This window comes from Rhipicephalus sanguineus, chromosome 2 (assembly GCF_013339695.2).
Source record: "Rhipicephalus sanguineus isolate Rsan-2018 chromosome 2, BIME_Rsan_1.4, whole genome shotgun sequence".
Lineage (NCBI taxonomy): Eukaryota > Metazoa > Arthropoda > Arachnida > Ixodida > Ixodidae > Rhipicephalus > Rhipicephalus sanguineus.
In genome coordinates, this window is record NC_051177.1 from 5,334,362 (window position 1) to 5,360,318 (window position 25,957).

The 25,957-nt window shown below is 48.3% G+C and overlaps 1 protein-coding gene across 1 annotated transcript; it reads right to left on the reverse strand.

The window, feature by feature from the left end:
* Positions 1-4,032: 4,032 nt before the first annotated feature.
* Positions 4,033-5,894, reverse strand: LOC119381032 (uncharacterized). The gene is made up of 2 exons (XM_049412133.1): positions 4,636-5,894; positions 4,033-4,125 (listed from the first exon to the last, which is right to left on the reverse strand). The coding sequence occupies exons 1-2, from the start codon at positions 5,800-5,802 to the stop codon at positions 4,033-4,035; spliced, it is 1,260 nt and encodes a 419-aa protein (XP_049268090.1). The 5' UTR covers positions 5,803-5,894.
* Between the last annotated feature and the right edge of the window lie 20,063 nt (positions 5,895-25,957).

The following is a 25,957-nucleotide window of genomic DNA, read 5'->3' on the forward strand; positions in this document are numbered from 1 at the left end:
TTTGTGCGATGAAACACGATAAAACAGCGCGGAGCCGAAAACGAGCACAAACAATCTAAGCAACTATAAATGATGCGTTCGCACGTCTGAAATCTACAGAAAACAACAAACTTAACTGTTGAGCGTTGGCGCACCGCCTTGCTGCTTTCATTCGCCATAGCGCTGCAAACACAGGGACCAAGGAAGAGGACGCAGCTTTTTGAACAAATACGAATTAACAACAGTCCAACATTTCGAAACATAAAAATCGCTTATGTAATTGAAGAGCGGCCTGATCTTCAGGATAAGTTACCCAAAGGATCTTGGCTAAGTAGCGAGATAGTGAAAACTTGCCTGAAGATGCGGATTCGTGCCTTCGGGAACGGAGTCTTCCACATAGTAATTTCAGTCATGACCATTTTTCTTTGGAGGACCGCTCTTTGGCACATTATAAAGTGGGCGAGAAGCAGGTGATATCTAAAAAGTTTCCGTCGCTGGCTTCGAGTAATGCTTACCACCTTTATCACACATCGCAGTCGTGGTTTTACAGCGAAAGCTGTTGTGCGATCACAACAAGGGCCGTTTTTGGCACCGTAGTTGTCCGCCGCCGCCGCCGGTGTCCTTAACCACTATCGCTCGAAATAAGAAAAAAAAAGATGGTTGATCCCTCCGTCATAGGAATCGGAATAACACGAAAGTAAAGCGTGCCCTTAGAGAAGTAACTGAATGTTTACTGTACATTGATATCAGGATGTTTGTAGAATGTGTATTTATGTCTGGCAGCTATAGCACCGTTTAACGTGGATGCACCCACTTTGATGATTGCTGGTACATCTCCATCCCGACGACTAACGGACGACCATGTTAAATGATTAAACAAACCCTTGTGGTAGCTCTAGTAGTTAACGGTGAACGCGTAATCATAGAACGAGGTGTGATAGCCAGAAGAGCGTCGCATATTGGACGCAGAACTTGGTCGCCATCCCGCGGCATGTTAAAATGTGATTGAACACCACGGCCGGACTAGAAGGAAGCGCAAAGCGCGTCGTGCCGCCCCGGTAGCCCGGCCGCGATTTTTCTCGGGGCGAGCGCGTGAGCGGGGAACGCGGTGTTACGGCCAGGTGAGGCAGGCGCGCGTCGCAGAGCTATTTTCGGTTTGGATTAGAACATTGAAGGACTTTGATTAGGAGGAGGCCGACGCTTTTACAACGCTTGGGCCAATGTCGCCACATCGCGGTGTCAAAATTGACAAAATTGAACTTCTTGAAAACGCGCCGAATGGGACGGACGGGTAAAGCCTGTTTCACATGCGAGCGATTTTGCTCCAAGAGCGGAGCGGCTGCCGTCGCGGGAGCCCCAAAACAGGTTTTAAGAGCGGCCAGTGGACGCTCGTAACGCCGGCGATCGAGATCGCCGGAGTTGGAAAAATTCGCTCGCGGCAGAGCGTCTGCCCAAGGTCAACCAATGGGAGAGCAGTGACGTGGGGAGCACGTGACTGCAGGGGTGGAGTCGAGGAACGGGCGCGCGCGCGCCGGGAGGAACTCGCTTTCCTAGCAGACGACATCCGCTGCAACGAGCTCGCAGTGTAGAAGTGCCGTTCTTTTCCTTTTGTTGTTCTCTACGGCGCTTCCATCAAAGCAGACAAATGCACATGTCAGAAAAAGCAGACAAATGCACGTGTCAGTTTACACGTGTCATTTTGTTCTTTTGCATTTTTATCGAATCGTGGCACCAACATAGGTCCGGTCACGGGGACCCTACGGCACTCCGCACTTGTAGTTCGCAGCACATGCTGCTGTTTTTTCTTGTTTACCACTCTGGCCCAGCACGTTCGAAAAGTTTACTGTTTTCTTTTTTTTTAATGGTCACGTACCCCGAAGACGACAAATGCCGCCGCCTGTTTACTGGAATGCCCATAGGCAAAAAGAGAGACGAGCACCTTCACAAACCCACAATATCGTCGACTGGGCCGCTTGCATCCGGTTGCCGGCCCAGACGGCGCACCAACGCCTTGCGGCATTCGAAAGCAAAAGCCACCGAAAGCCCTGTGAAAGCTTAAAACCACAAAAACCAATTCTTTCTCTTGCTTTTCCATGGCCAAGTGTATGAGCGTCCAACAAGACTTGCGTGGTAAAAAAAGAAAGCTGGAACAGAAATAAACGTGACTACTGCAGTTGTTTAATTGCACTCTGATACACTGCACATTTTCATCATTCAAGGTTTAGGCGCGTGAAAATCGAGAACCGAAGTAGAAGGCTGGTGAAACTCGCAACCCAAGCGCACTAAAACAAGCGAACTCGGAGAAAGGAAACGCGCGGGGGGCGCTTTCCACAACCATCACTGCGCATCGCGGAGGCGCGCGCCGCGCAAAAGCGGTGCATGTGAAACGAAGCCGCGACCGAGCGTCCTGGTGCCGCTCAGTCGCCGCGAGCCCCGCCGCTCAGTCGCTCGCATGTGAAACAGCCTTAACGCGTTGCAGGTACTGATCGCGGAGGCCGCAGTAACGACGAATTACTTTATTTTACCGCTCCCAGAGGGCAACAAGAACCCGCCGACCGGGAGAGTGGTAGATATAAAAGGCACGTTTGTAAAGACGCCCGAGTCCGTGACCGTGGCGCAGCGGATAGTGTGCCCGGCATCTGTTGTTGCGGACCGAGCGGTCGTGGGTTTGATGCCCGTTGACGGAACTTTTTTTTCTTTGCCATCTGATCGTGTAACTTTTAGGGGCGAAGCTCCTCTTAGTCTAACCTTGTCACGCGTCCGGCGTAAGGCGTAACCGGCCGTATACTACGACCCATCACCGATCCTTTGCAAACTGCCCACTACTTCGTCTTTGCAAACATCCCACTACGATCCATCACCGATCCATTACTTCACCGACCATAAAACCGTTATAATGAAGGGGGAACGGAAGCCACCTTTGCAAACTGCCCACTACTTCGTCTTTGCAAACATCCCACTACGACCCATCACCAATCCACCACTTCACCGACCATAAAGCCGTTATAATGAAGGGGGAACGGAAGCCACGTCTAGCTACCACTTACGAATAATAAAATTTCTTGTATAAATATATACAGTGTTTGTCACGTCTTTGATGATGTACTGGGCTATCGCTTTGATAGCCCAGTACATCATCAACTGCAGCAATAAATACAGCAATAGACACTGTACACTGATAGCGATGAACGGAGCGTCGGCCGTCGATAAAAACTCATCATGGCTGGGACGCGCGCTCTGTTATAAATCACGCATCGAGATTTCCAGCCTTACCACTGGTGTTCGCGCAAGCTCTGGAATAATCGTGACTATTAGTCCTGCTTGCAATGTTAACAAAATTATCTAATACAATCGCGAAGCTTCTCGAACACTGCGGTGCGGTCAGCGTCAAGCGTGGCTAACCGTCCTTGCGTGTCAAACCCGAGTACATCAAAATAAAACAAGAAGCGGGCGTGGCAATATACACCAATATTGGTATTGCCCGACGCGACTGTATGGTGAACACTAATGGCAGGTGGTGACATGACAATCATGACATGCATTTCATGTACAGCATGCTTTACATGCCACGCTAATAGTGCGCTCGCGGCCGTTTCCCTAGCCTAATATACACCAAGACTGGTATTTCGTGACGTGACTGCATGACGAACATAAATGACAGGTCCGAACACGCAAATCATAACATTCATGTCATGCACGGCATAATTTACGTGAGACTGTCTTGGTGCGCTTCCGGCCGTTTTGTTAACTGGATATACACCGAAATTGGTATGACATGACATGAGTGCGGGACGAACATAAATGGCAGGCTATGCAATGTATATACCAGAATGTACGTTTCAATGTATAAAAGATTGTAGATGCATGCATGCATGCATGACAAACATGTGATATATAGTGAACTGGATGTCATGACATGAATGACTTCATTTCCCTCAAAGAGAAAGAAGGCGATGTATGCAGCTCTCTGCTGGCTGCTTCGCATTACATGGATTCCCACAGTGCGTGGGATCTGCCGGATTTTAACACGAAATTAGTGTTTTATTCCGGGGTCTACCGCGAATTTCTGTAGCTCTGACTATCAGCACTCGTCTTAGATGTACGGCTAGCCGCGATGCAAGTCCTTTCATCCTCATCCATAACTGCCTGGAAAATCGAAGGTTGCCTGTTATGCCTCAGGTAAGCCGTATACTTGACAAACCCCAAATGCTCTTTGACACCCGACACTACCGCCTCGCTTTCCGCTATTGCAATCCACGCTTGTCTTGTAGGCAGTGGAAACCACACGTGAAGTTATTCGCCAGCTACAAACAGGCCCATCACGGGAAGGGGTAATGATCCAGTTCTTAGGCATGGTTTGTGTCACCTTGAAACCCCACACACCCTGACCTGGTTGTTTGGTTTAGGCACCACTACTAGTGGCGTCGCCCATTCACTCTGCTGAACAGGTACTAACACTCCGGTTTTCACGAGGTTCTGCAGTTCCGAAGACACTGCTTCTTTAACTGCAAAAGGTACCGACCGCGCTTTACAAAAAACGGGTGTGCTATTCTCTTTAAGCACTAACTTAATGGCCCTGTTCTTAATTAGACCCAAGGTAGGCTCAAAAATCTTAGCATATTTTTCAATCAACAACGCCACTTTGTCCAAGCAAACCCCATGCACACTAGCCCAGTCTAACTTCAGTGCTGACAGCCAGTATCGCCCCAACAGCATAGTGTTAGTACTCTCGTTTGTTTTCACGACAATTAGCGGAAGTTGCTTGTGCTGACCATTGTGCTCTACGGAAACGTTTAGCTTCCCTTTTACCGTCAGCGGAGTGCCTCCGTAGGTTTTTAGCTTAAGACTGCATGGCTCTAAAGGTAGGCTGGGCCAGTATTTCTTGCACAGTGACTCTGGTACAATTGACACAGACGCCCCTGTGTCAATCTGCATGCGCACACTTTTCTGATCTAGCTTCAGGCAAATTTCGTAGAGTCTGGTGCGCCCCTCACAGGAATAGATATTGTACAGCACATGTTCACCCGCGTCACTTTCCTCGTCTATCACGTTCGCAGCGTCTCTACCTCTGTTCCTACACATCTTCGCTAAGTGTCCAACCCGTTTACACACCCGACAACGGTACTTGCGAAATTTGCAGATAGATGCTTCATGCTCTGAGCCGCATCGGAAACAGTGCAGTGGTTCCGCCCCCCTGGTGCCAGCAGGCATCCCCGAAGTTTCTTCTCTCCAGCGTGGTGGGCGTTTCCCGCTATCTGTTTTGTGGTTAAGGGCGCTGATCATTCCTTGCGCCGACTTGGGCTGAAAATCCTGGCTTTCTTTCCGGGCCAACTCGATACTCCTAGCGATATCGCAGGCCTCTTTAAAAGCCAGCTTGCTTGTCTTTAGCAGCTCTGCTTGTGTTTCTTTGTCACAAAGTCCTGCCACAAACCGGTCGCGCAGAGCGTCGTCCAGAAACGTTCCGAAATCACAGGATGTCGCCAACCGCTTCAGCTCTACAGCGAAGGCTGTCACCGCTTGACCATCTTGTTGGAAACAACGATTGAATTTGAAACGCTCGGCAATCACGGAAGTTTTGGGAACGTACTGCTCTTTCAGTGTCTGTACTAACTGTGCGTACGTCTTGTTTTCTGGCTTTTCTGGCTCCAGCAACGTTTTCAGAGTTTTATAGGCCTTCTTTCCTATTGCCGTTATGAACACTGACACCTTCAGGTCGTCGCTCACCTGGGAGGCCTTCAGGAAGTGGTCGAACCGCTCCACGTAGGACTGAAAATCTTCGTCACCGTCCTCGATGAACTGATCGAACCTTCCCAACGTCGCCATCCTGCCTGTATCTTCGCAGCGCTTCGGAACCGCCGCTAATGGTGTCTTGTAGCCCAGTGGAATTCGGATCCCATCTTCGTCGCCAGTCTGTTGTAGCCTCGAGGGACGAGCAGAGCCAGAGTGGCCGGGAACGAGAACAGTAAGATGGTTTATTACTACATGAATACTGAGCACAAAAGAACACTGAGCGCCCGGTTCACAGCGCTTATATAGCCATGAAGCACCGGCGCTATCAGCGTGACGTCACACTGGCTTCGCATGACACCACAGTGTGTGCCACCAGGCTCGGCAAAAAAAAAAAAAAGAAAACGCGCCGTTGCTACGGCCGTCCCATTCGGCGCCTTTCCAATACAAGTGTACAGTGCTCGTCAAATGAAACCCGAACAGCGGCAAGCCTTCGCAGTGGTATAGTGGGCGCCATCCACTTATCACCATGGACAGGCGCGCATATGCGCAGTGCGGTCAAACCGGATGCGCGCGCCTGTCAATGGTGATAAGTGGACGGCGCACACTATACGGTGCGAAGGCTTGCCGCTGTTCGGGTTTCATTTGACGAGCACTGTACTTTCGTCAACGCTTTAACACACCGCGAGGTGGTGGCTTTAGACCAAGCCTCGCTCATAGCATCCATCCATATCGAAAAATACCTCTCCCGACGCTCGCCTGGCTGTGAGAATTAATGGCCAGGCTTCGCGTTTCACGACGCTTCGAAAGAGTGCATATCGAGTACGAGTGTTTATTATGTGCTTGTTGATGCCATCTTTGCGCGGGATTCACCATATGCGGTGCCCACGTATATGTTAATAACTGCAGCTACCGCAATGGTAAATAGGTTAAATCATGATCATGGGCGTTAGTCGGAACAGAAATACCTAGTCTCTCTGCTGCGTCGCGGGTCCGTTGGACTGCCCATAGTTGGACTGCCGACGTGGGAGCGGCCCGCAACGTGCTAGGGTGCGTTCCGAGGGACCGAAATAAAGTTTATTCATCCATCCATCCATCCATCCATGGGCGTTAGTCGTCGATACGGAGATGTACCACTAGGCGTCAACGTGAATGCATCCACATCAAGCGGTGCTACATCTGCCAAACAACGGTAGACATTGTACTACAAGCTCTCATATACCAATGCATTATAAACACTTCTGTGACGACACATTTCTCTTTTTTGCTATACCGATTCCTATGGCGGATGGATCAGTCATCTTTTTTCATCATGGTCAGCTCGAAGATTTGGTTGTTGCAGCATCATTGAAAGGCAACCGCTTTTCGGGCAGCTTGCGAGAATGAGTGCGTTCCGATCATTGCGTGCTGGAGCGTTTTGGCCACTTAATTTTAATTAATTAATTCTGGGGTTTAACGTCCCAAAACCACGATATGATTATGAGAGACGCCGTAGTGGAGGGCTCCGGAAATTTCGACCACCTGGGGTTCTTTAACGTGCACCTAAATCTAAGTACACGGGCCTCAAACATTTTCGCCTCCATCGAAAATGCAGCCGCCGCGGCCGGGATTTGATCCCGCGACCTTCGGGTCAGCAGTCGAGCGCCATAACCACTAGACCACCGTGGCGGGGCCGTTTTGGCCACAGATTTTGCGAATGTGCTATAGTCTCAAGTCGCTGGCAGGAAGGCACGTACTTTCCCGGCTAGTGATGTAATGAAATAAATATTTACGTGATAGTGAGCTTGTTACGCAGAAATTTCGGTGTCGGCGTCGCTGGTTGTGATCGAAAAATAAGCCTTGTCTGTGAGCGAAAATTCGAGAAAGATGCAAATAAAATAAGAAAGTGGCCAAGTTTCCACTAAGCCCCGCAAGACTTGAAACAGCGAAACGGGACGATTCTGAAGACTAATGTGGTTGCTTCTAGGTTGCTTTCCAGGCCTCAGCTAGGTGATGCGGGTAGTTTTTAGGGGATGCTAGGATATAGTTCTACGTTGATTCTCAGGGCGGAGAGGTTCGAGTTAAACTGCAGAAAGTCACAGACACGACACGAATGTGCAAACTCCAGAGACAGAACCTCGCGCTTAAACCCAGCGTTCGCACCTCTCATAGATCTACGAGCATGTCGTCGTTGGCGTAGGCCTTCCATAGCTTGGGGGCTTCTCGCAGCCGCCGTTCCCTAGCATTCTCTCGTTGTACGTATTCGGGGTCTTGGACTCGCCGCCGTCGCTTCGCAGCCATTTGTGGGGCTCACTTTTGCCTTGTTCATTTTTAGTGGACCAGTAGTGAGTAGTGGGATTTACCCAATTCCTGTGGCACATACCCGTTATGATGATGATAGTTTTCGCGCAGGCCGCACAAATTACGGCTAGCTTTATTCAACATGTTAATAATGAAAATGGTCGGTTCACGTAAAAGTCGAACCCAGGCCATGGCAAGCCGGTGTTCTACCACAGAGCCACATTTCTTGAAACTGCTTCGAAAGAGAAACGCTATGTGAACGTCATATAGTGGGACGTCGAGTCGCATCTAATATTGGGGAAAAAATAAGGACAGTCTGCCGTAAAGGGCAGAGAACTGGGCTGAGAATTTACGTTTTTTTTCCTGCAGTAAGATAGATTTTATCAAAGTAGAGGCATTAAGCCAACATTAAAAAAAGAAAAAGGAAAAAGAATGTTTTGTCGAGCCTGGTGGCACACTTGTCACCGCCCCGTTATAAAGGGGACGCTCATAGCATCCATCCACCGTTCCTCGTGTTTGCTTCCCGCTTCCTTCTCTAAACTGCGAAATATCTTCTGACCATTCGCAAAATAATTCAAGAACACAATCACTGGAAAATCGGTAACAAACGAGTCGCAGAAGTGCACGCGTTTCTTTCCCGTTTACACTGAACATCAGGCACCTTGAAGCAGCGAAGAGATAGGCCTCGAACCGGAAGTAGCGTAGCAGACGACGCGCCGTTTTGCTAATCACCTATTGCGTGCAACGAGTGGGTGTTTTCATAGAGTTTCCTAAAATTAACTACAGGGGACTCTGGCGCTGCGATCGTTCAGCCACCATGGGAATGATGGGTAGTACACGGATTTGCCTAGTCTTCGTACTTGCGGGCTTCGAACGCACTTGTGGCTTTGTTATTGTTGTGTTTTGGTTTTCTTTTGAATAAAAGAATGGACCGTTGTGAACTTCGTGACCAGATTTCAATTGGTGAGCCTAAAAAAGTTGAAGTAGTCAAGTGGAACTGCTGACTTTTGCTGAACTTGGTCTTGCGGCAGAGTGGATGCAGGCGACGCGGAGCCAAACGGAGCCGAAAGAACGAAGTTAAGACAAATTCGTGTACTACCCATCATTCCCATGCTGGCTGAAGCGCCATATGCGTTGCAGCTGCCATAGACACTAGCGCCAGAGTTCCCTCTAGCAAGTATTGTAGGAAACTCTATGGGTGTTTTGAAGGACGAGCTCTTACAAAGCTCTCAGACATCCTTAATCATTATCAGCAGCAACAGTGTCAACAAAGTGAGCAGCTGCGTTGTTGCCTCGTGGACGCATAGTGATTCGCAAAAGGAAGAATTATGGCGTAGTGCGCAACTGTACTTGCACTACGCATTCTAGGATAGCTTAAAGCGGCACAGCCGTTTGTTCCGTTGCGGCATGCACCAAGAACCGAAGCTTGGCTAGCAGTTGAGAAGGCCCGCTATCGGTTCTACTCTTGAAGGCGAAGCTCGACTAAGTTTTCGTATTCATCGTGCTGCTTTTCAAAATCACTGCACTGGCAACAATTAGTTTCTGCGCGCGCTGTACGTGCCCTGCCTACTTTTGCAGTCCGGTTTTCTCCTTTTCGGACAACATTTTGCAGGCGCGCTTTGCAGTCTTGATAATAATATCTCGGGCCAAGATCACGAAATGGTTATGAAATTTTGTCCGCCTGGTGTCCTTTAACGCTCACTGACATCGCTCAGTACACGGCCGCTAGCATTTCGCCTCCATCGAATGCGACCGCCGTGGCAGGGATCGAACCCGCGACCTTCGGGTCAGCAACCGAGCACCGTAACCGCTACACCGCCATGGCGGACAGCAGTCGGGATTAATGACCAGAAAACGAGCGCACAGAAAAATAGGCATCTCAAGCGTCAACTCATCTACGTAAGACCAGTATTGAGTTTCGCAAGAATGACTGCTGGAACTCCTGTGGACTCCAGTGAAGTTTTATGGATTGTCTGAACAGTGGCGATTGTAATGATCATCGTGTTCAGCCTGTCCACAGCCGGCCTGTTTGCACTTGCGAACGTGTCACCACCGCCCTCGGCTCCCATCTCTTAGTCAGTTTAGACATAGACAGTTTATTTGGCCTTTACAGAGAAGACAGAATGTCGGGAACGGAGCAAAAAGCCGCTTTCCAGCAGCTTGACATGGGCTCCGGTCCTGGTCACATTTGACAAGGAAGTTTTCATTAAATACAAAACATGTACGTAGCATGTGGTGCAATAAGTAATTGTTACACATTGATATCAATTTTACAATTTTGAACTTTCGCACTATTTCATTGACGGGATCAAGACCAAGAACTAATTATGGTACTAAAACTATAGATTATCAGATTATTTCATTGTTGAATGCATACCCATCCCTAATCGAATTGGCCAATCAGTACTCAAGTATGTCTCGTTTTAAAAAAACAAGTAAAGCTACTTTTCCTGCCTCCTTGAAATACACAATTATTTTGCTATGAACGTAAAAATTATGTAATTTTGTATATTTGAATAACTTTATAAAATTGTTGAACATGAACAATGTAAACTTTGTATAATTTTTGTCCCATGTGTTTTTTACTGTTCATGTTGTTTATATAAGCTGTGCAATGGGCATTGTACTTATTTTCTCTGAACTGGCTCCTGCTGTCCGACGTGTAAGTCCGGGGTGAAGGCCTCGTCAGGAGACATACGAGTCTCCTTTTGCCTTGCCTCGTGGACATATTTCATGTTATGTAACTATGTCCAAAATAAACTGAAACTGAAACATTCACGTTAGAATGCCTATGACACGTGTATAACAAAAACAGAAACGTATAAAATAGGGGTGTGCGAATGGTGAAATTAAATCTCGAATTGAATTAGATGCCGAATAGTGGCCAAAAATATCGAATAGTATATTTACACGAAATGTGTACCGCCACTTACGGCAAGGAAAAATCAGAGACGCTACAGCATGCTGAAAGCTTCATTACACACTTGTGGCTTCAGCTTTTATGCGTGCGCAGGCATGGCTGTTGAGCGAAGAGCCGCCACTCCCCACCAACAGAGGGGGCTACGGTAGCCAGTTTTCTTTCCCCATCGTCGAGCAATAAGGCTCATCTGACAACGGTCATGTTCATCGCCATGGGTGCTCCGGGCCCAAAAGTCTTCGAGCGCCCGTTCACAGCAGCGTCTTAACTGCGCGCAGGACCGATGGGAGTTCCTCAACTAGTGGTGCGGTGCGGCAGTGGCGACTACCCAGCGTGAACAAATTTTTACATGCAAAGCCAATCACCGAGGGTTTCGCAGACCAAAGTCAGGTCGTTTTACGGCGCTTGCGGCATATGCGACCGAACTACGCAACAAGTCCGTGCCTTCGTTCCGGGAATGAAGTTGCGAAGGACCTGACAGTTTTCTCATGTGTGTTTCTACGTGCGGAAAAGACATAATCTCCTTTAAGATCAACATGCGCTCGCTTTTGAACCAGGTTGTCAGTGACAGTTTAACGATAGGCGACGTTAGCGTTAGTTTTAGCCACCATACCCTAACCAAGTTGCACCATTGGCCTTTGTCGTGTTTTAACGCGATAGCGTTAAAGAGCTCGTATCGCAGAAATTCCGCCGTCGGCGTTGGTGTCGGCGTCGGCGCCGTTGGTTGTGAGCGAAAAATCATCATCTTGTCCGTGACCGAAAAATCGAAAAAGCTGCAAATAAAATAAATAATGAAAATGTTGGGTCCAAGTGAGAACCGGACCCAGGCCGTCTGCGTGGCAAGCAGGTGTTCTACCACACAGCCACGCCTATGCTTGGTGCTGCTCTGAAAGTAACTTTTATGCTTCCAAAAAATACGCGTCCTGTATACAAGTGTCACAGTACTAGATGTAATATCGCAGTAATATTGCGTGGTACAAGCGTACATTGCCATCGAGTGTCACACCATGTCAATATCATAACGACTTGGTGGTTTAAGGACAGCCACCCACTACAAAAGGCACACAGATTACTGCGCGTATTCCCTTAAGACCACGTAGTGGGTGCATCGCAACTTCGAAAAAGTTTCTCGCGCATAATTGCTCTTAAAGCCAGGGGCGTAGCCAAGGGGGGGGGGGGGGGTTGGGGGGGTTCAAACCCCCCCGAAATTTTTCAATTTTGCTTGCGTATATAGGCACGCACACATACAAACGCACGCACGAACATACAAAAAGTATGGTTGAACCCCCCCCCCCCCCCCCGAAAAAAATTTCTGGCTACGCCCCTGCTTAAAGCATGCTACCCATTGCATAAGGCACACACCTTAGTGCGCGCATTCTGTTAAACACTCGTAGTGTTCGAAGTGCGCACTAGGGGCAGCATATCGCTATCGCGTTCAACTCTTAAGGCGAAGCTTAAGCGTCCCCCAATTTTTAGATATTCGTCCTGTCGAATTATTCGAAACTTCGAATACTCGCTATTCTAAAGTCGAATCGAATTATTCGATTACGAAGTATTTGATTCGAATTCGAAACTCGAATATTCGCACACCCCAGTATAAGGCGGTATAAAAATATGTATCAAGGAATACATGAACATTCAGCTATGCATTAAGAAATCACTGGTGCAAATATAACCCATTGGCAGGCTTGTCATTATTCGAACATAACTTGCATATATCTCATTGACCGTTTGACACAGGTGAAAGAAAATTTGTGTAAAGGAAGTGCGTTTATAGCATGCGTATCTCTTTATTCACAGTAGTGCAATGTTCTTTGAATTCTTGTTCTTTTAAGTTTATGTCTATATATTATTTTGAAAGGTTGTTCTGTAGCATGGGCAATCTAGCTTTTACTCGATTACAGCCTTGTTCAGTTTATGAGCTAAGAACCGCACAGGATTGTCCAATACCGTACGGAAGGTCACAGGGTCACAACGAAATGCCTCAACTTTAGGGAGCGGAGACTTCAGGCCGTGAAACCAACACCAAAGCTTTTTTTAGGGGTGAAGCACCTTAGGGTCAAGGCGTGTCGGCGTGAATCGCGCATCGTCGTCTGCTGTCGCGTGAAACGTTTTTAGAACCAATACAGTTTCGCAGCTCCGCTCGCGTGCCGGCACACGCGGCCGACGCGTCAACTTACGGCGCTGCTGTTCCATTTTGCTTCACTTACCGTGGCCCCCGGGATCGTATACAGCAACGCACCATGGTTCTCAATGGCTCGTTGTTGAAGCTAATCGCGGAGGCGACGCACCTGCCGCCGCGATCTCAGACGCGCGAGGAGTAGCCGCTTGCGAAGCGTTGCGCGTTTCTCTGTGCTCGCTTTCTCCGTTCTCCGCGCGTGATGGTTTGCAAACCGTGATCGCTTCCGAAGCAGTTCTTTCGATTTAGATTGTGTGGAAGGGACAAAGCTGAAGAATGGCATCTTGATGCGCGTGTTGCACGAGTGGCTACACCGGTCAACACTTCTCCGAATGAGGGCAGGGACTTGCAAGAAATATTTTCTGAACGCCAATTCCACCAGAATCGTGAAGGCTAACTTCGCTACAAGTCGCCTAACCGATCCCAGGGAATAGCATCGGGTACCTTGATCAACCATAGTTCACGTTGTACGCCTTTTTTTTCAAGAAATCAGAATTAATTCGGCCCAAAATTAACAACGGTCCCCTGTTTTACGACTTGCTTAGGATGACAACTCTAAGTACATGAGCTAGTGTCATTTTTACCTCCTTCTGCCCCGCCACGGTGGTCTAGTGGTTATGGCGCTCGACTGCTGACCCGAAGGTCGCGGGATCGAATCCCGGCCGCGGCGGCTGCATTTTCGATGGAGGCGAAAATGTCTGAGGCCCGTGTACTTAGATTTAGGTGCACGTTAAAGAACCCCAGGTGGTCGAAATTTCCGGAGCCCTCCACTACGGCGTCTCTCATAATCGTATCGTGGTTTTGGCACGTTAAACCCCAGATATTATTATTATTAATTTTTACCTCCGTAGAAGTAATGCGACTTTCGTGGCCGTGATCGATACCGCAACCTTCGGGTCAGCAGCCGAGCACGGTAACCACTGTTCCACCGTGGCGGCTAAACACAGGTTGACGGCAATTGAATATTCGTGCGAGAGGACAGCTAGACGTGTGAGATTGTAACATTACTATAGGTCACGTTTGATTATGTTTTTGAGGTTTATGGAGCATGGCTTGTGAAATGATCGCTTTTTGAAACAGTCAAGGTTATCGCAAAAGTTTAAATGTCGGAATCTCGGCTGTCACGGCCGCCGAAAGCTGCAGCGATGATAGGTCACATGGGTGTTGTAGCAGACGACGCGTGAGGCATGATGCAAGATGGAACTGCAGCACCGCTAGTTCTTGCGTCGGCCGCCGCGTCCATTTCGGAGAGCAAGCGTCTATGGGGAGCTGCGAAACTGACCTGGTTCTAGAAACGTTGGTCGCGTGAGCATCGTCGCATGGCCTCCGAGATGGGGGGCGCGCGGCAGGTTTCTCTCCGGCCGTCCCAATCGCCGCGCTCCCCAGCAAAAAAAAAAAAAAAAAAACAAAAAAAACGAACATCGCGTTGCGCGCCCGGCTACCGCGAGATGGCGCACTCACTTAGAGACTTGGAAGAGCCACCACATATTGACAATTATATTTGCGAAGGATGTAACAGGATCACATCAGAAAGAAGAGGTGGGGGTGTTGGAATGCTAATACATAGCAGAACAAAATGGGATAGAGTGAAACAAACGTGTTCAGAGCACATATGGGTTTCGGGCACAGTAGGTGGAAAGAAAACGTGGCTAGGTGTAGCTTACTTGTGGACGGGGAATAACTGCAGAGAAAAGAATCTGGAGATAGTGAAATGCATAAGCACCGATATTAAAGAATTTGGTCATGATGCCGAAATAATTCTTCTAGGGGACATGAACGCTCACATTCATGACCTTCACAGATATTCAGACACAATGGCAAGTTATTGCTAGATCTCTGCGAGCAACATAGTCTTGAGATAGTTAACGTGGGGCCTAAGTGTGAGGGGCAGATCACGTGGGAAGTCGGAAACAGGCAATCGAGCATTGATTATTGTCTCATGACAGAAGGAATATATGACAAACTTAGAGAGATAAGAATAGACGAGGAAGGCATTAAGAGCTTGGGTAGTGATCATAAACGCATAATATTACAAATGGGATATAAAACTGAAAATAATAACATAGAATCAATGTTTGGCAGCTTGTATCTAAATGGCAAAGGAATAACAAATATAGCCGCAAGAGTCGAGGAAAAAGTAGACGAACTACCAGGCAAAGACTGGAAGTATAGTGAGCTGCTACATGTAATCACGAAAGAAATGGAAAAAGAGAAGAAAACTATTTGTTGGAAAGGAAAGAGAAAGCCAAAAAGTTGGTGGAACAAAGAAATCCGGGAGGCGATCGAGAAGCGACGTGAGGCATCACGGGAGCACAGACAGGCAAAAAAGGAGAAGCGGCCACAGGACGAAGTCAACCAAATATGGGAAATATATTTAGAGCAAAAATCCATTGTGCAGAAATCAGTCGAGGCAAAAATTAAAGGTGAAAGTGAACGCTGGATGACAGAGATTCGCGAAAAGAAGAAGGCCGCGCCTAGGATATTTTGGAGCCACCTAAAAGCGCTGGGTAGGAAGTCTGTCACAATGCAACAACGTTTGGTAGATGAAGGAGCAAATCAATTGGAAGGATATGAAGCGCTAGGTTACATCCGAAAGATAACAGTCGATTCGTTTAAAAAGGTCGCCCAGGGGATTCCCCCGGTGAGTAAAAGTACGCAAAGGAGGGCAACCGACGAAGATGTAGTACTAGAGAATTTCAATTGGAAGAAGGCCGAAGGAAAAATTCCTAAGCGCACTACTCCGGTCTTAGATGGGGTTCCCGTCAGCCTCATTAACGAACTCGGACATAAAACTAATGAAGCACTGCTGAAAGCCGTAGAAAAGTGCTTACAGGAGAGGGAAATACCAGACAGTTGGCGAAAAAGTAGAATGAACTTAATCTATAAAGGCAGGGGAGAAAAGGATAAGATTCGCTCGTATAGACCGCTAACCATTACATCGGTGCTATACAGGTTGGCGATGCAGGCAGTAAAATTAAAAATAGAAGCGTGGGTAGAACAAAATGATATTTTGGGAGAACTTCAGAATCGATTTCGAATTGACAGGCGGTTAGACGATAATCTGTTTGTTCTTACCCAGTGTATAGAAATATCGAAAATAGAAAACAGGCCTTTATACGTAGCTTATCTAGATATCACCGGGGCGTATGACAACGGTAATCAGGAAATTTTGTGGGATATATTGAAAGAAGTGGGGATAGGGGACGACTGTATACAACTTTTGAGGGAAATATACCGAGAAAATACAGTTTGTATAGAATGGGAAGGAATAAGTAGCAAGGACAGCGTTGAAATTAGCAAGGGGCATTGACAGCGATGTCCTTTGTCTCCGCTGTTATTCGTGTTGTACATGGTGAGGATGGAAAAAGCGCTAGAAAGTAGCAACATTGGATTTAATTTGTCACACAAACAGGTCGGCACGATGGTTGAGCAGAAGCTTCCAGGTCTATTTTATGCTGATGATATTGTCTTATTTGCGGACAGTCAAGATGATATACAGCGACTGGCAGATATATGCGGAAGGGAATGTGAGGCTCTAGGACTGGGATTTAGTGCAACAAAATGTGGATTGACGGTATTCAATGGTCACGAAGACCATGCGGTCATAATACATGGCCAAAAAATACCGAGGGTAAGCGAGTACAAGTACCTCGGAGTATGGGTAAATGAGGGGGACAGATATATGGAGGTACAAGAGAAAGCATCGGTAGCAAAGGGAAAGAGGAATGCTGCAATTATGAAGCACAGAGCTCTATGGGGATACAATAGGTACGAGGTGCTTCGAGGGCTGTGGAAGGGTGTGATGGTCCCGGGGCTTACATTTGGGAACTCTGTGGTGTGCATGAAGTCAGAGGTACAATCAGGAATGGATGTAAATCAAAGGACGGTGGGCCGCCTCGCGTTGGGCGCTCACGGGAAGACGACCAATGAGGCGGTAAAGGGTGATATGGGATGGACAGGCTTTGAAGTGAGGGAAGCGCAGAGCAAAATGAGATTCGAAAAGAGGCTGAGGAAAATGAAGAAGAGTAGATGGGCAGAGAAGGTTTTCAGGTATTTGTATAGAAAAAGTGTTGACACGCAGTGGAGAAAAAGAACTAGGATGCTCACCAGTAAATATACGGCTAGCAGTACGGGCGATATGGCAACAAGGAGCATTAAGCGGAAGGTCAGAGAGGCGGAGAGGACTTATTGGATGGCAGCGATGGAAAAGAAGCCGGCTCTGAATAACTACCGAGAGGGAAAAAACGAAATAAGGAGGGAAAGGTTTTATGATAATTCAAGGGGAAGCGCTTTGCTGTTTGAAGCCAGGTCGGGTTGCCTTAGAACGCGTAGTTATAGAGCGAGATTCAGTAACGAAGAAGAACAATGTACATGCTCCGGGGGGAACTAAGGAAACGATGGAACATGTACTGATTGAATGTGGCGATATTCACCCAGGTATACGTGTGGGCACGAGTCTACATGAAGCCTTGGGTTTTAGGGACAACAATGGAAAGCTGAACACGTCCGCGATTGAATATCAGTAAGAGACGGTTAGAGTATTGGTGCCAGAAAAGTAGAGATAAAGTACAAAAATAAATAATGGGGAAAAATAAGGTCATTCTGCCTTAAGAGGCAGAGAGATGGACCGTGAATTTATATTTTTTTGGTATAATAACATAGATTTAATCAATGTAGATAAGGTATTAAGCCAACTTGAAACAAGGAAGTTTTTTTTCTTCGAGCCTGGTGGCAGACATGTCACCGCCCCGTTATAAAGGGGACGCTCATAGCATCCATCCATCCGCAGAACCACGTATACCCTTCGGGAGAGTTTGGCGATTGTTTCATCTCGCCGCTCTCCGAGCTCCGCCCCAGCGCCGCCCTCTTCTCGTGACGTAAACATTCTCTTTTCAGTGGCGACAGCGTGGAGCGGAGACCGGCGCAGCGCAGCCGCGACGGAGAGACGCCGGCGCGCCGCACTTACACGATTGCTGAGGAGCGCGCGTAGGTTACGAAGCTCTTGTGCGAAGCCGCGCGTATTCATGGCGACTGCTCCTCGCATTCAAGCGTGAATTTGTTGCGTGCGATGGGCTGCTGTTGCGCGGTTGGCTGTTCAAACAGCAGCGCGCAGGGTTTCCGCCTTTTTAGGCTTCCGAAGGAAAAGAAGCGACGACGCCTTTGGATCAGAAACATCAGACGCAGCAAATGGACCCCGACCCAGAGCCGTCGATGGAGAGAGTCTGGCGAATGGGCGGGGCGGTGACGTCGCGGCGCGGCGATGACGCTGTTCACGTCACCGCCACGCCATAGCCACGCCTCCGCTCCGGCGGCGTCCGCCATATATAGTCTTTCCGCGCGACGGGCGCACGGCTGAGGCTATGTACGCGCTGTTCATTCGTGAAATCTAGCGCTCCTAAACAAATTGCGAAAGCGAAATTGTGCAAGAACATTGTTATACAAATTTAATGAAGAATATGGAGTGAATTAGACGTGTCCAAATCATCGTGAAACTGAGTTCTGCCCGCCGATTCGAGCCGCGACGTTCTACGATACGCGCTGTGCTTTTAGAGCGCAGCTTTTAGGCGTATGTGCCTGCGTTGTTCGGCATCGCCGTTGGCGTCGTCGGCGTAACCGATAGAGCGAACGAGGACGAAAGACAGCGAACGTGGATTCTGTCGATATCACGAGCCACTGCCCTCTAACATCGCTTTCTTCCTCCGTCATGCGTGCTCGCCCTTCGGTCGGACCTCGTGCGCATGCAGGGCTGGTGGGTGCGCTGCTACTTTCTCGCTTGTCGTGACGGGGATGTCGATGACGCCTGCAATGCACATAGTGGTGCGCGTAGCACTCGAGCACTGGCAGTTTCTTTGGCAATACGTAACGAATCTTCCAATGCGGATAGCCAGAAATTCAAACACAGTTCGCGTTGCCTCAACACAAAGCTGCGCTCAGAATTCGCATGAGGGAGTATCGTGATCATCAGTGACTTTTCGAGCTATGAAGACCTGTGGGTTTGCGTCCATCTTGTTTTTTTTTAATGCGAAGCATTTCTTAGCGAACTTCTGCGACTTTGAGCGTATCTATCTGTCTATCTACCTATCTAGCCGCCTACGAATCTGTGCTCTCCTGGCCGTTTCGTTCATGGGGTGTATGCCAAAATTGGTATGTCATTACGTGACTATATGAGAAACATAAATGATTGGTCATAACATGAAAATCATGACATGCATGTCATGTACAGCATGATTTACATGCCACAGTCCTGGTGCTCTTGCGGCCGTTTCGTTAATTTGATATATACCAAAATTAGTATGGCTTGACAAGAGTGTATGGCGAACATAAATAACAGGAGTTATTATGAAAATCATGACACGCATGTCATGTACAGCAAGACTTACGCGCCACGCTCATTGTGCGCTGGCGGCCGTTTCGCTAGCTTGATATACACCGAAATTGGTAGTGCGCGACATGACTGTATGATACATACATAACGGGAGTTAATATGAAATCATGACATGCATGTCATGTATAACATAACTTACGTGCCACGCTTATGGTGCGCTGGCGGCCGTTTCGCTAGCTTGATATGCACCAAAATTGGTATTGCGCGACGTGGCTGTCTGACGAACATAAATAACAGGATTTAATATTACAATTATGACGCGCATGTCATGACGGGCATGATTTAGACGCCACGCTCCTGGTGCGTCTTCCTTTTCTTCAGCTGATGTATTGTTCCTCAGCCCCCCCCCCCCCCCTCGAAAGCTTTGTGACCTAACATTGTTTTGGACTGCCTCCAAGATCGGAGGCACTGCAATCTTTCTACACTACATCTGGCCATGTGCTGACGTCATCGCGTGAAGTCACGTTATTCGATGTCATGATGACGTCACAATCTTTGGTCGTATGGTCACGTCATTACGTGATGATTTTTGACATCCCTCGTGTTGACGCCGCGGACGCCGGCGGTCAATTTTCGCGTTTGCTGAGGCATCTAAGGTTTTTGTCAGAGCAGGTGCAGGGCCCTCAGTAGGCGCGTGGTAAATGAAAACAATACCTCGTTCGGCTAGTCTGATAGCGGACATCCTGTTGGTTTACTTTACAAAATCATTTTTCTGCTCAACTTCTTCGCGCTCTGTACTTCCTAATCACGAAATTTCATCGAGCACATAAGGGCTCCTTGCTATAAAGAGCTTCCTGCACGAGCACAGACATCGTGCACTGTACGTGCATGACTAAAAAGCGCAAGGCACATTCGCTTAGCGCAGAGGCGCGGATTAATTTACATGCGCGAATTAAACGTGAAACTGGTAGCATGTACACAAGCGGCAACACAGCGGTAAATGTCACCATAGGCTGACAGCCACAGAAACGCAGACCACATAACGTACAACACACGCGCGGCGGCACTAACCTGCGATATCGAAATAAATCTCCCCCTCACAACATCACGGTAACATCCCAAGCTCGTTCACAGGACGCGCGATAAATTACGTAAACGCAACAGATCACGCTTCAAACTGATAGCGTGATCGCTGCAAAATTTCAATCTGCCCAAGCGTTCGAAACGCGAACCATAAGACTCCTTCTTGCAGCGTGATAAAATTATTTTTAAAATTCGTGCGCCTGAAAGGACCTCTTTGCACAACGAATAATAAGTTTCTGTTAATGGTACACTGCTTTCAACGCCAGCAATATTCAAGCGATATACTCAACTATGTACCTCGCATAACACGGGAGCAGTCGGTCGGCCATATATTGGCCTCGAGGCCCACCACTGGAAACGCCGGCGCCACCGTCGCCATGACGTGCTTGGCAGGATCACGTGGTCTCAGCGGCCGCGTCGGCTGCTTGTGGCGCACTGCCGCATGCTTTGAAAACGAGTTTCAAGTCCCACATGCGCTGCGGCCTATTCAAATTCGGAAGTTTTCTCTCATCTTCTACTCAATTGAAACCATTGTAATAGAGTGGCTGCCTCCGAAGGCGACGAACAGGGGGCTCTACCGCTCGGTGCCGCAGTGCCGCACTTACGCAACGGAGCCTAGTGTCACCCTGCACCGGTAACCGCGGGACAAGAAACTGCGTGAAGCATGGGTTGTAAAGCTAAGAACCGGCAAGTAGCCATGGGCTATGAGTCTTGTGTGCAACAAGCACTTCCGCGACGAAGACTTTTGTTACTGCGTCGGGCCTGCGATGTTCGGTGAGTAGCAGACAGCGCGCACTGAGACGATGGCTCGCGCGCGCTTCCCGCCGGCAAATGATGCTTATCTGCCACAGGATGGTAAAAGCGCTACCTTTTACCACGTGCGATGCCATCTCAGAACCCTCCAATGCGACCTCTTGATCGTCGGCCCCGTGCTCAGCGTCCACAAAATCGGCTGCAGATGCGCAAGTCATTGTTTAGATACGTTGACTTAAAAAACGCACAGGATTCCCTTATGCATTAGTTAAAGATGACTAGCAGGCGAAAGCCATCTTGTTCTTGTGAGTAGTTGTACTGATTGTCCCGCGCCCCCCTCCAAAAGCGTTCTGCACCTAACGCGGTTTTGCACGGCCTCCGTGACCGATCACGGAGGCAATGCAAAGCGACCATGACGTGTGAATACGACATCATGTGACGTCACATTATGTGACGTCATAATGACGCTGCATATTTTGGCGATCTGTGACGTCATGATGACGTCATATGGTGACACCATCACGTGACGATTATTTGTTGCATCACTCGTGTTGACGCCGCCGACGCGGGACGCCGACGGGCAACCTTCCTATTTGATGAGGCATGCATTGCTTCATAAATTTTGCATTGCCTCCGTGATCGGCCCACCGATGATCGGCCCACCGGCCAACCCCATGTATTTTCTTGGAGCCTCATTTATTTACGTGGGAAAGATGCCGCCCTGTTGGCGTTAGACACTACACTGCTGCCAAAATGGCTGGGGTACACGCCAAATAATTACTATCCTGTTTTGCGGCTGCTGGTTGCTGCAATACCTTCTATTTTATACACCGCTATTTCAAGTTCATGTGGGTCCTAGTTCACAGCCGACGTTTGCAGAACAAGTCCAGCAAACGTTACTGTATTTTCTTTCTTTTCCTAGGCGTCGCATGCTACTACATGCTCGGTCTCGTAGACTGGTTCTTCTTCCACCAGCAATCTCGAAGTGGTGAAGCTTTGGTCTATGAATTTGTTGATGACAGAGAGCGGCAAGTTCACTGGAATGCAAGCGGAACGATAATTAAGAAGCATTAAAAAAAGGCGTCGCATTTGCTCACGCTTTGTGTGAGCACCAAACGAAACGAATGCGCTGAATAAAGAAACAGAAGTAGCGGCATTTGCCCGCTGAGAAGGCCAATCAATACGCAGTGCGAGACAACTTGTCAAATGACATTGAAACGTACCCGAATTTAGACCGAAAAAAAAAAAAAAACACTGAATCGCCGGGACGGCAGATCACAAAGTTGCCATGCGCACCGAAACCGCAGTTGTAAGGAAATTGTTTTTGAACTGCTCTGATAGCGTCCGCGCAACAGTAGTTGTTTGTTTACTCACAAATTCTGATATTTTGCGGCCTAAAGTTCACAGCGCGGTGCCAAAACGCGCTCGTAGCAAAAGCGAAACCATCAGTACGAACATACATGCCGACGCTCATACATGCAGAGGCACCGTCAGTCGTCGCGAACCCGTGCGATCGCTGGCTTGAGGCTTCTTTCTGTTATGCTCCGTTTGGTTATACAGGCAGTCTACTCTAACAAGATATTTCACATAGTTTGCACTCAGCGAGTGACTACCTTTCACGCAAGAAGCCGGTTTAGGGGTCCCCAACGCGGTGACAGCGTGAAGCGGGTGCTCGGTTTTCCGCAAAGAGACAGCGACTGTAGACTATCTTGTGCTTTCAGTTCGTCGAAAATGATTATTTTGACAGTAAAGAACAAAGTTCATTTCTAAAGTACTTACAGAAATGCCCTGGAGGGCTTCCGCGAGGTGTTGTAGAGCGCCGACAGCAAAACCTATAGGGAACCCAAGCAACCCAAGCTCAAGTTTGCGGCGCGACGACAGCGCCGCGCCAGCCGCGCTGCGGCTCTGTCGGAAAGCTCTGAACCTTCGCGCGGCCGACTCAGCCCCTTTCACGGTAGCGGTAGCGCACGTGCGCACGCCTTCTTCTCTCGATGCGGGTAACTGGGAGGCCGTCAGCTGGGTACGTTGAACTGAGAGGCTTGCTGTGCGAAGCTGCGCACTTCCACGATGGCAGAAGCGACCCCGCGGAAGCGCAAGCGTGGTCCGAAGTATTGCGGTTTAGTGGCCAGCCACAACAGTGCAGGCAAGGCACACGATTCACGTGTTAAACTGCATCGGTTCCCGGGCGTGTCGCACGAGAAATAAAGGCGGCAAGCGTGGATAGCTGACAGCGCTGTCTCGCCTTCTATTTTGGCTGTCTGAGTTGATCGCTTTCGTTCGTTCCGACTACCTGAATCGGTAACTAACGGGGCGCATGCACGCAGCGACTACAGTAATGATTACTCGCTGTCTTCTCGCATTGTTAAAGTCCAGTTACGGTTGTAGGTGAAGCTACTTTGTGTTTTGATTCCCCGTGCTCGTGAGACCTACCCGTCGTTGTTGAACGTTCACATTCGCGTTATACCGTTAGCGTTGCGCGGTTGGTTGAATTCAACTGAACTCGGCACATTGTCAGAAGTTCGGCGCCTGCAATGCACGCGTCGGGAAGGCTGCTTTATCACGCCGGAACGGACGTCCGTGCATTTTCAGCAAGCTTTGACATCGTTCTGCAGGTTTGCTTTGTTTTTGTCACTTTATTAGTGTGATATATATTTAAGCCGCTAAATACAACTGGCACTTAATACATGCTTTGCAATTGCAACCTTGAAGTAACCTTCTGACTTTGTGCGATTTTGTAGCCGCGTTCGCGCAGCAGGTTTTATACCCCTGTCAAGTCGATATCATAAAAAGAGACTGCAAGCATGACACGAGAGCCGAAAAAACGAGGCAAGCAGTTCATCTTGCTTCACAGTGGTTAAAGCTCAGCTAGCTGCCTCGCGTCTTAATCGGAGGGTGATTCTCCAGCGGCACGGAGGACTTGACTCTAACCTTCTCAGGAAACAGGGCCATGGCCGTGTAATTTCTTTTTTTCGCACGCCGCAAACGTTTGTTCACGAAAGTACACGGCTGCTACTGTTAAGCATGCCATATCAAAACAACAATCATGTGATTCGTAGTCCACACCGCAGAACATCGATAGCGTGTACGGCTTCATTTCGGAGTGCATGTGGACCATTATTCATCTTTAACATGACAGAATGAGACTTACCTCGAGGTATACGTCCTACACGGTGTAATCGCGACTTGGGAAATGCATTTCGCTTTGAGTCGGGCGTCGTTGTCGTCGATAGTCTGCTCTTCACCGTTAAGGTGACTGACGAGCCTTTATCCTTTTCAAGTTCGCTTTTCGGAAGCGCCAGTCAAGCTTGAAGATCCTTTTGAAGCCGCACTGCACGCGGTACGTTGTGAGACGTCGCAAGTGCACCGCGAGAGCTCTGCACGTGCACGGAAGCGAGCGGCAACGCGGTGGAGAGAAGGGAAAACGCTCGCTGATCACGCCCCAGTTTCTCTTTTTCTGCCAGAGATGGCGCTGCCTGTCAAGAGCAGCGCCATCTCTGGCAGAATGACAAACAAATAACAAATATAGCCGCAAGAGTCGAGGAAAAAGTAGACGAACTACCAGGCAAAGACTGGAAGTATAGTGAGCTGCTACATGTAATCACGAAAGAAATGGAAATAGAGAGGAAAACCATTTGTTGGAAAGGAAAGAAAAAGCCAAAAAGTTGGTGGAACAAAGAAATCCGGGAAGCGATCGAGATGCGACGTCAGGCATCACGGGAGCACAGACAGGCAAAAAAGGAGAAGCGGCCACAGGACGAAGTCAACCAAATATGGGAAATATATTTAGAGCAAAAATCCATTGTGCAGAAATTAGTCGAGGCAAAAATTAAAGGTGAAAGTGAACGCTGGATGACAGAGATTCGCGAAAAGAAGAAGGCCGCGCCTAGGATTTTTTGGAGCCACCTAAAAGCGCTGGGTAGGAAGTCTGTCACAATGCAACAACATATGGTAGATGAAGGAGGAAATAAATTGGAAGGATATGAAGCGCTAGGTTACATCCGAAAGATAACAGCCGATTCGTTTAAAAAGGTCCCCCAGGGGATTCCCCCGGTGAGTAAAAGTACGCAAAGGAGTGCAACCGAAGAAGATGTAGTACTAGAGAATTTCAATTGGAAGAAGGCCGAAGGAAAAATTCCTAAGCGCACTACTCCGGGCTTAGATGGGGTTCCCGTCAGCCTCATTAACGAACTCGGACATAACACTAAAGAAGCACTGCTGAAAGCCGTAGAAAAGTGCTTACAGGAGAGGGAAATACCAGACAGCTGGAGAAAAAGTAGAATGAACTTAATCTATAAAGGCAAGGGAGAAAAGGATAACATTCGCTCGTATAGACCGCTAACAATTACATCGGTGCTATACAGGTTGGCGATGCAGGCAGTAAAATTAAAAATAGAAGCGTGGGTAGAACAAAATGATATTTTGGGAGAACTTCAGAATGGATTTCGAATCGACAGGCGGTTAGACGATAATCTGTTTGTTCTTACCCAGTGTATAGAAATATCTAAAATAGAAAACAGGCCCTTATACGTAGCTTATCTAGATATCACCGGGGCGTATGACAACGTTAATCAGGAAATTTTGTGGGATATATTGAAGGAAGTGGGCATAGGTGACGACTGTGTACAGCTTTTGAGGGAAATATACCGAGGAAATACAGTTTGTATAGAATGGGAAGGAATAAGTAGCAAGGACAGCGTTGAAATTAGCAAGGGGC

What these genes read in the sequence shown, in the direction of transcription:
- LOC119381032 (XM_049412133.1), bottom strand. Translation starts at nt 5,802, where the DNA reads ATGGCGACGTTGGGAAGGTTCGATCAGTTCATCGAGGACGGTGACGAA. An exon ending in ACTGGGCTAGTGTGCATGGG is followed by an intron (nt 4,126 to 4,635) that starts GTTTGCTTGGAC and finishes TCGATTTTCCAG; the next exon opens with GCAGTTATGGATGAGGATGA.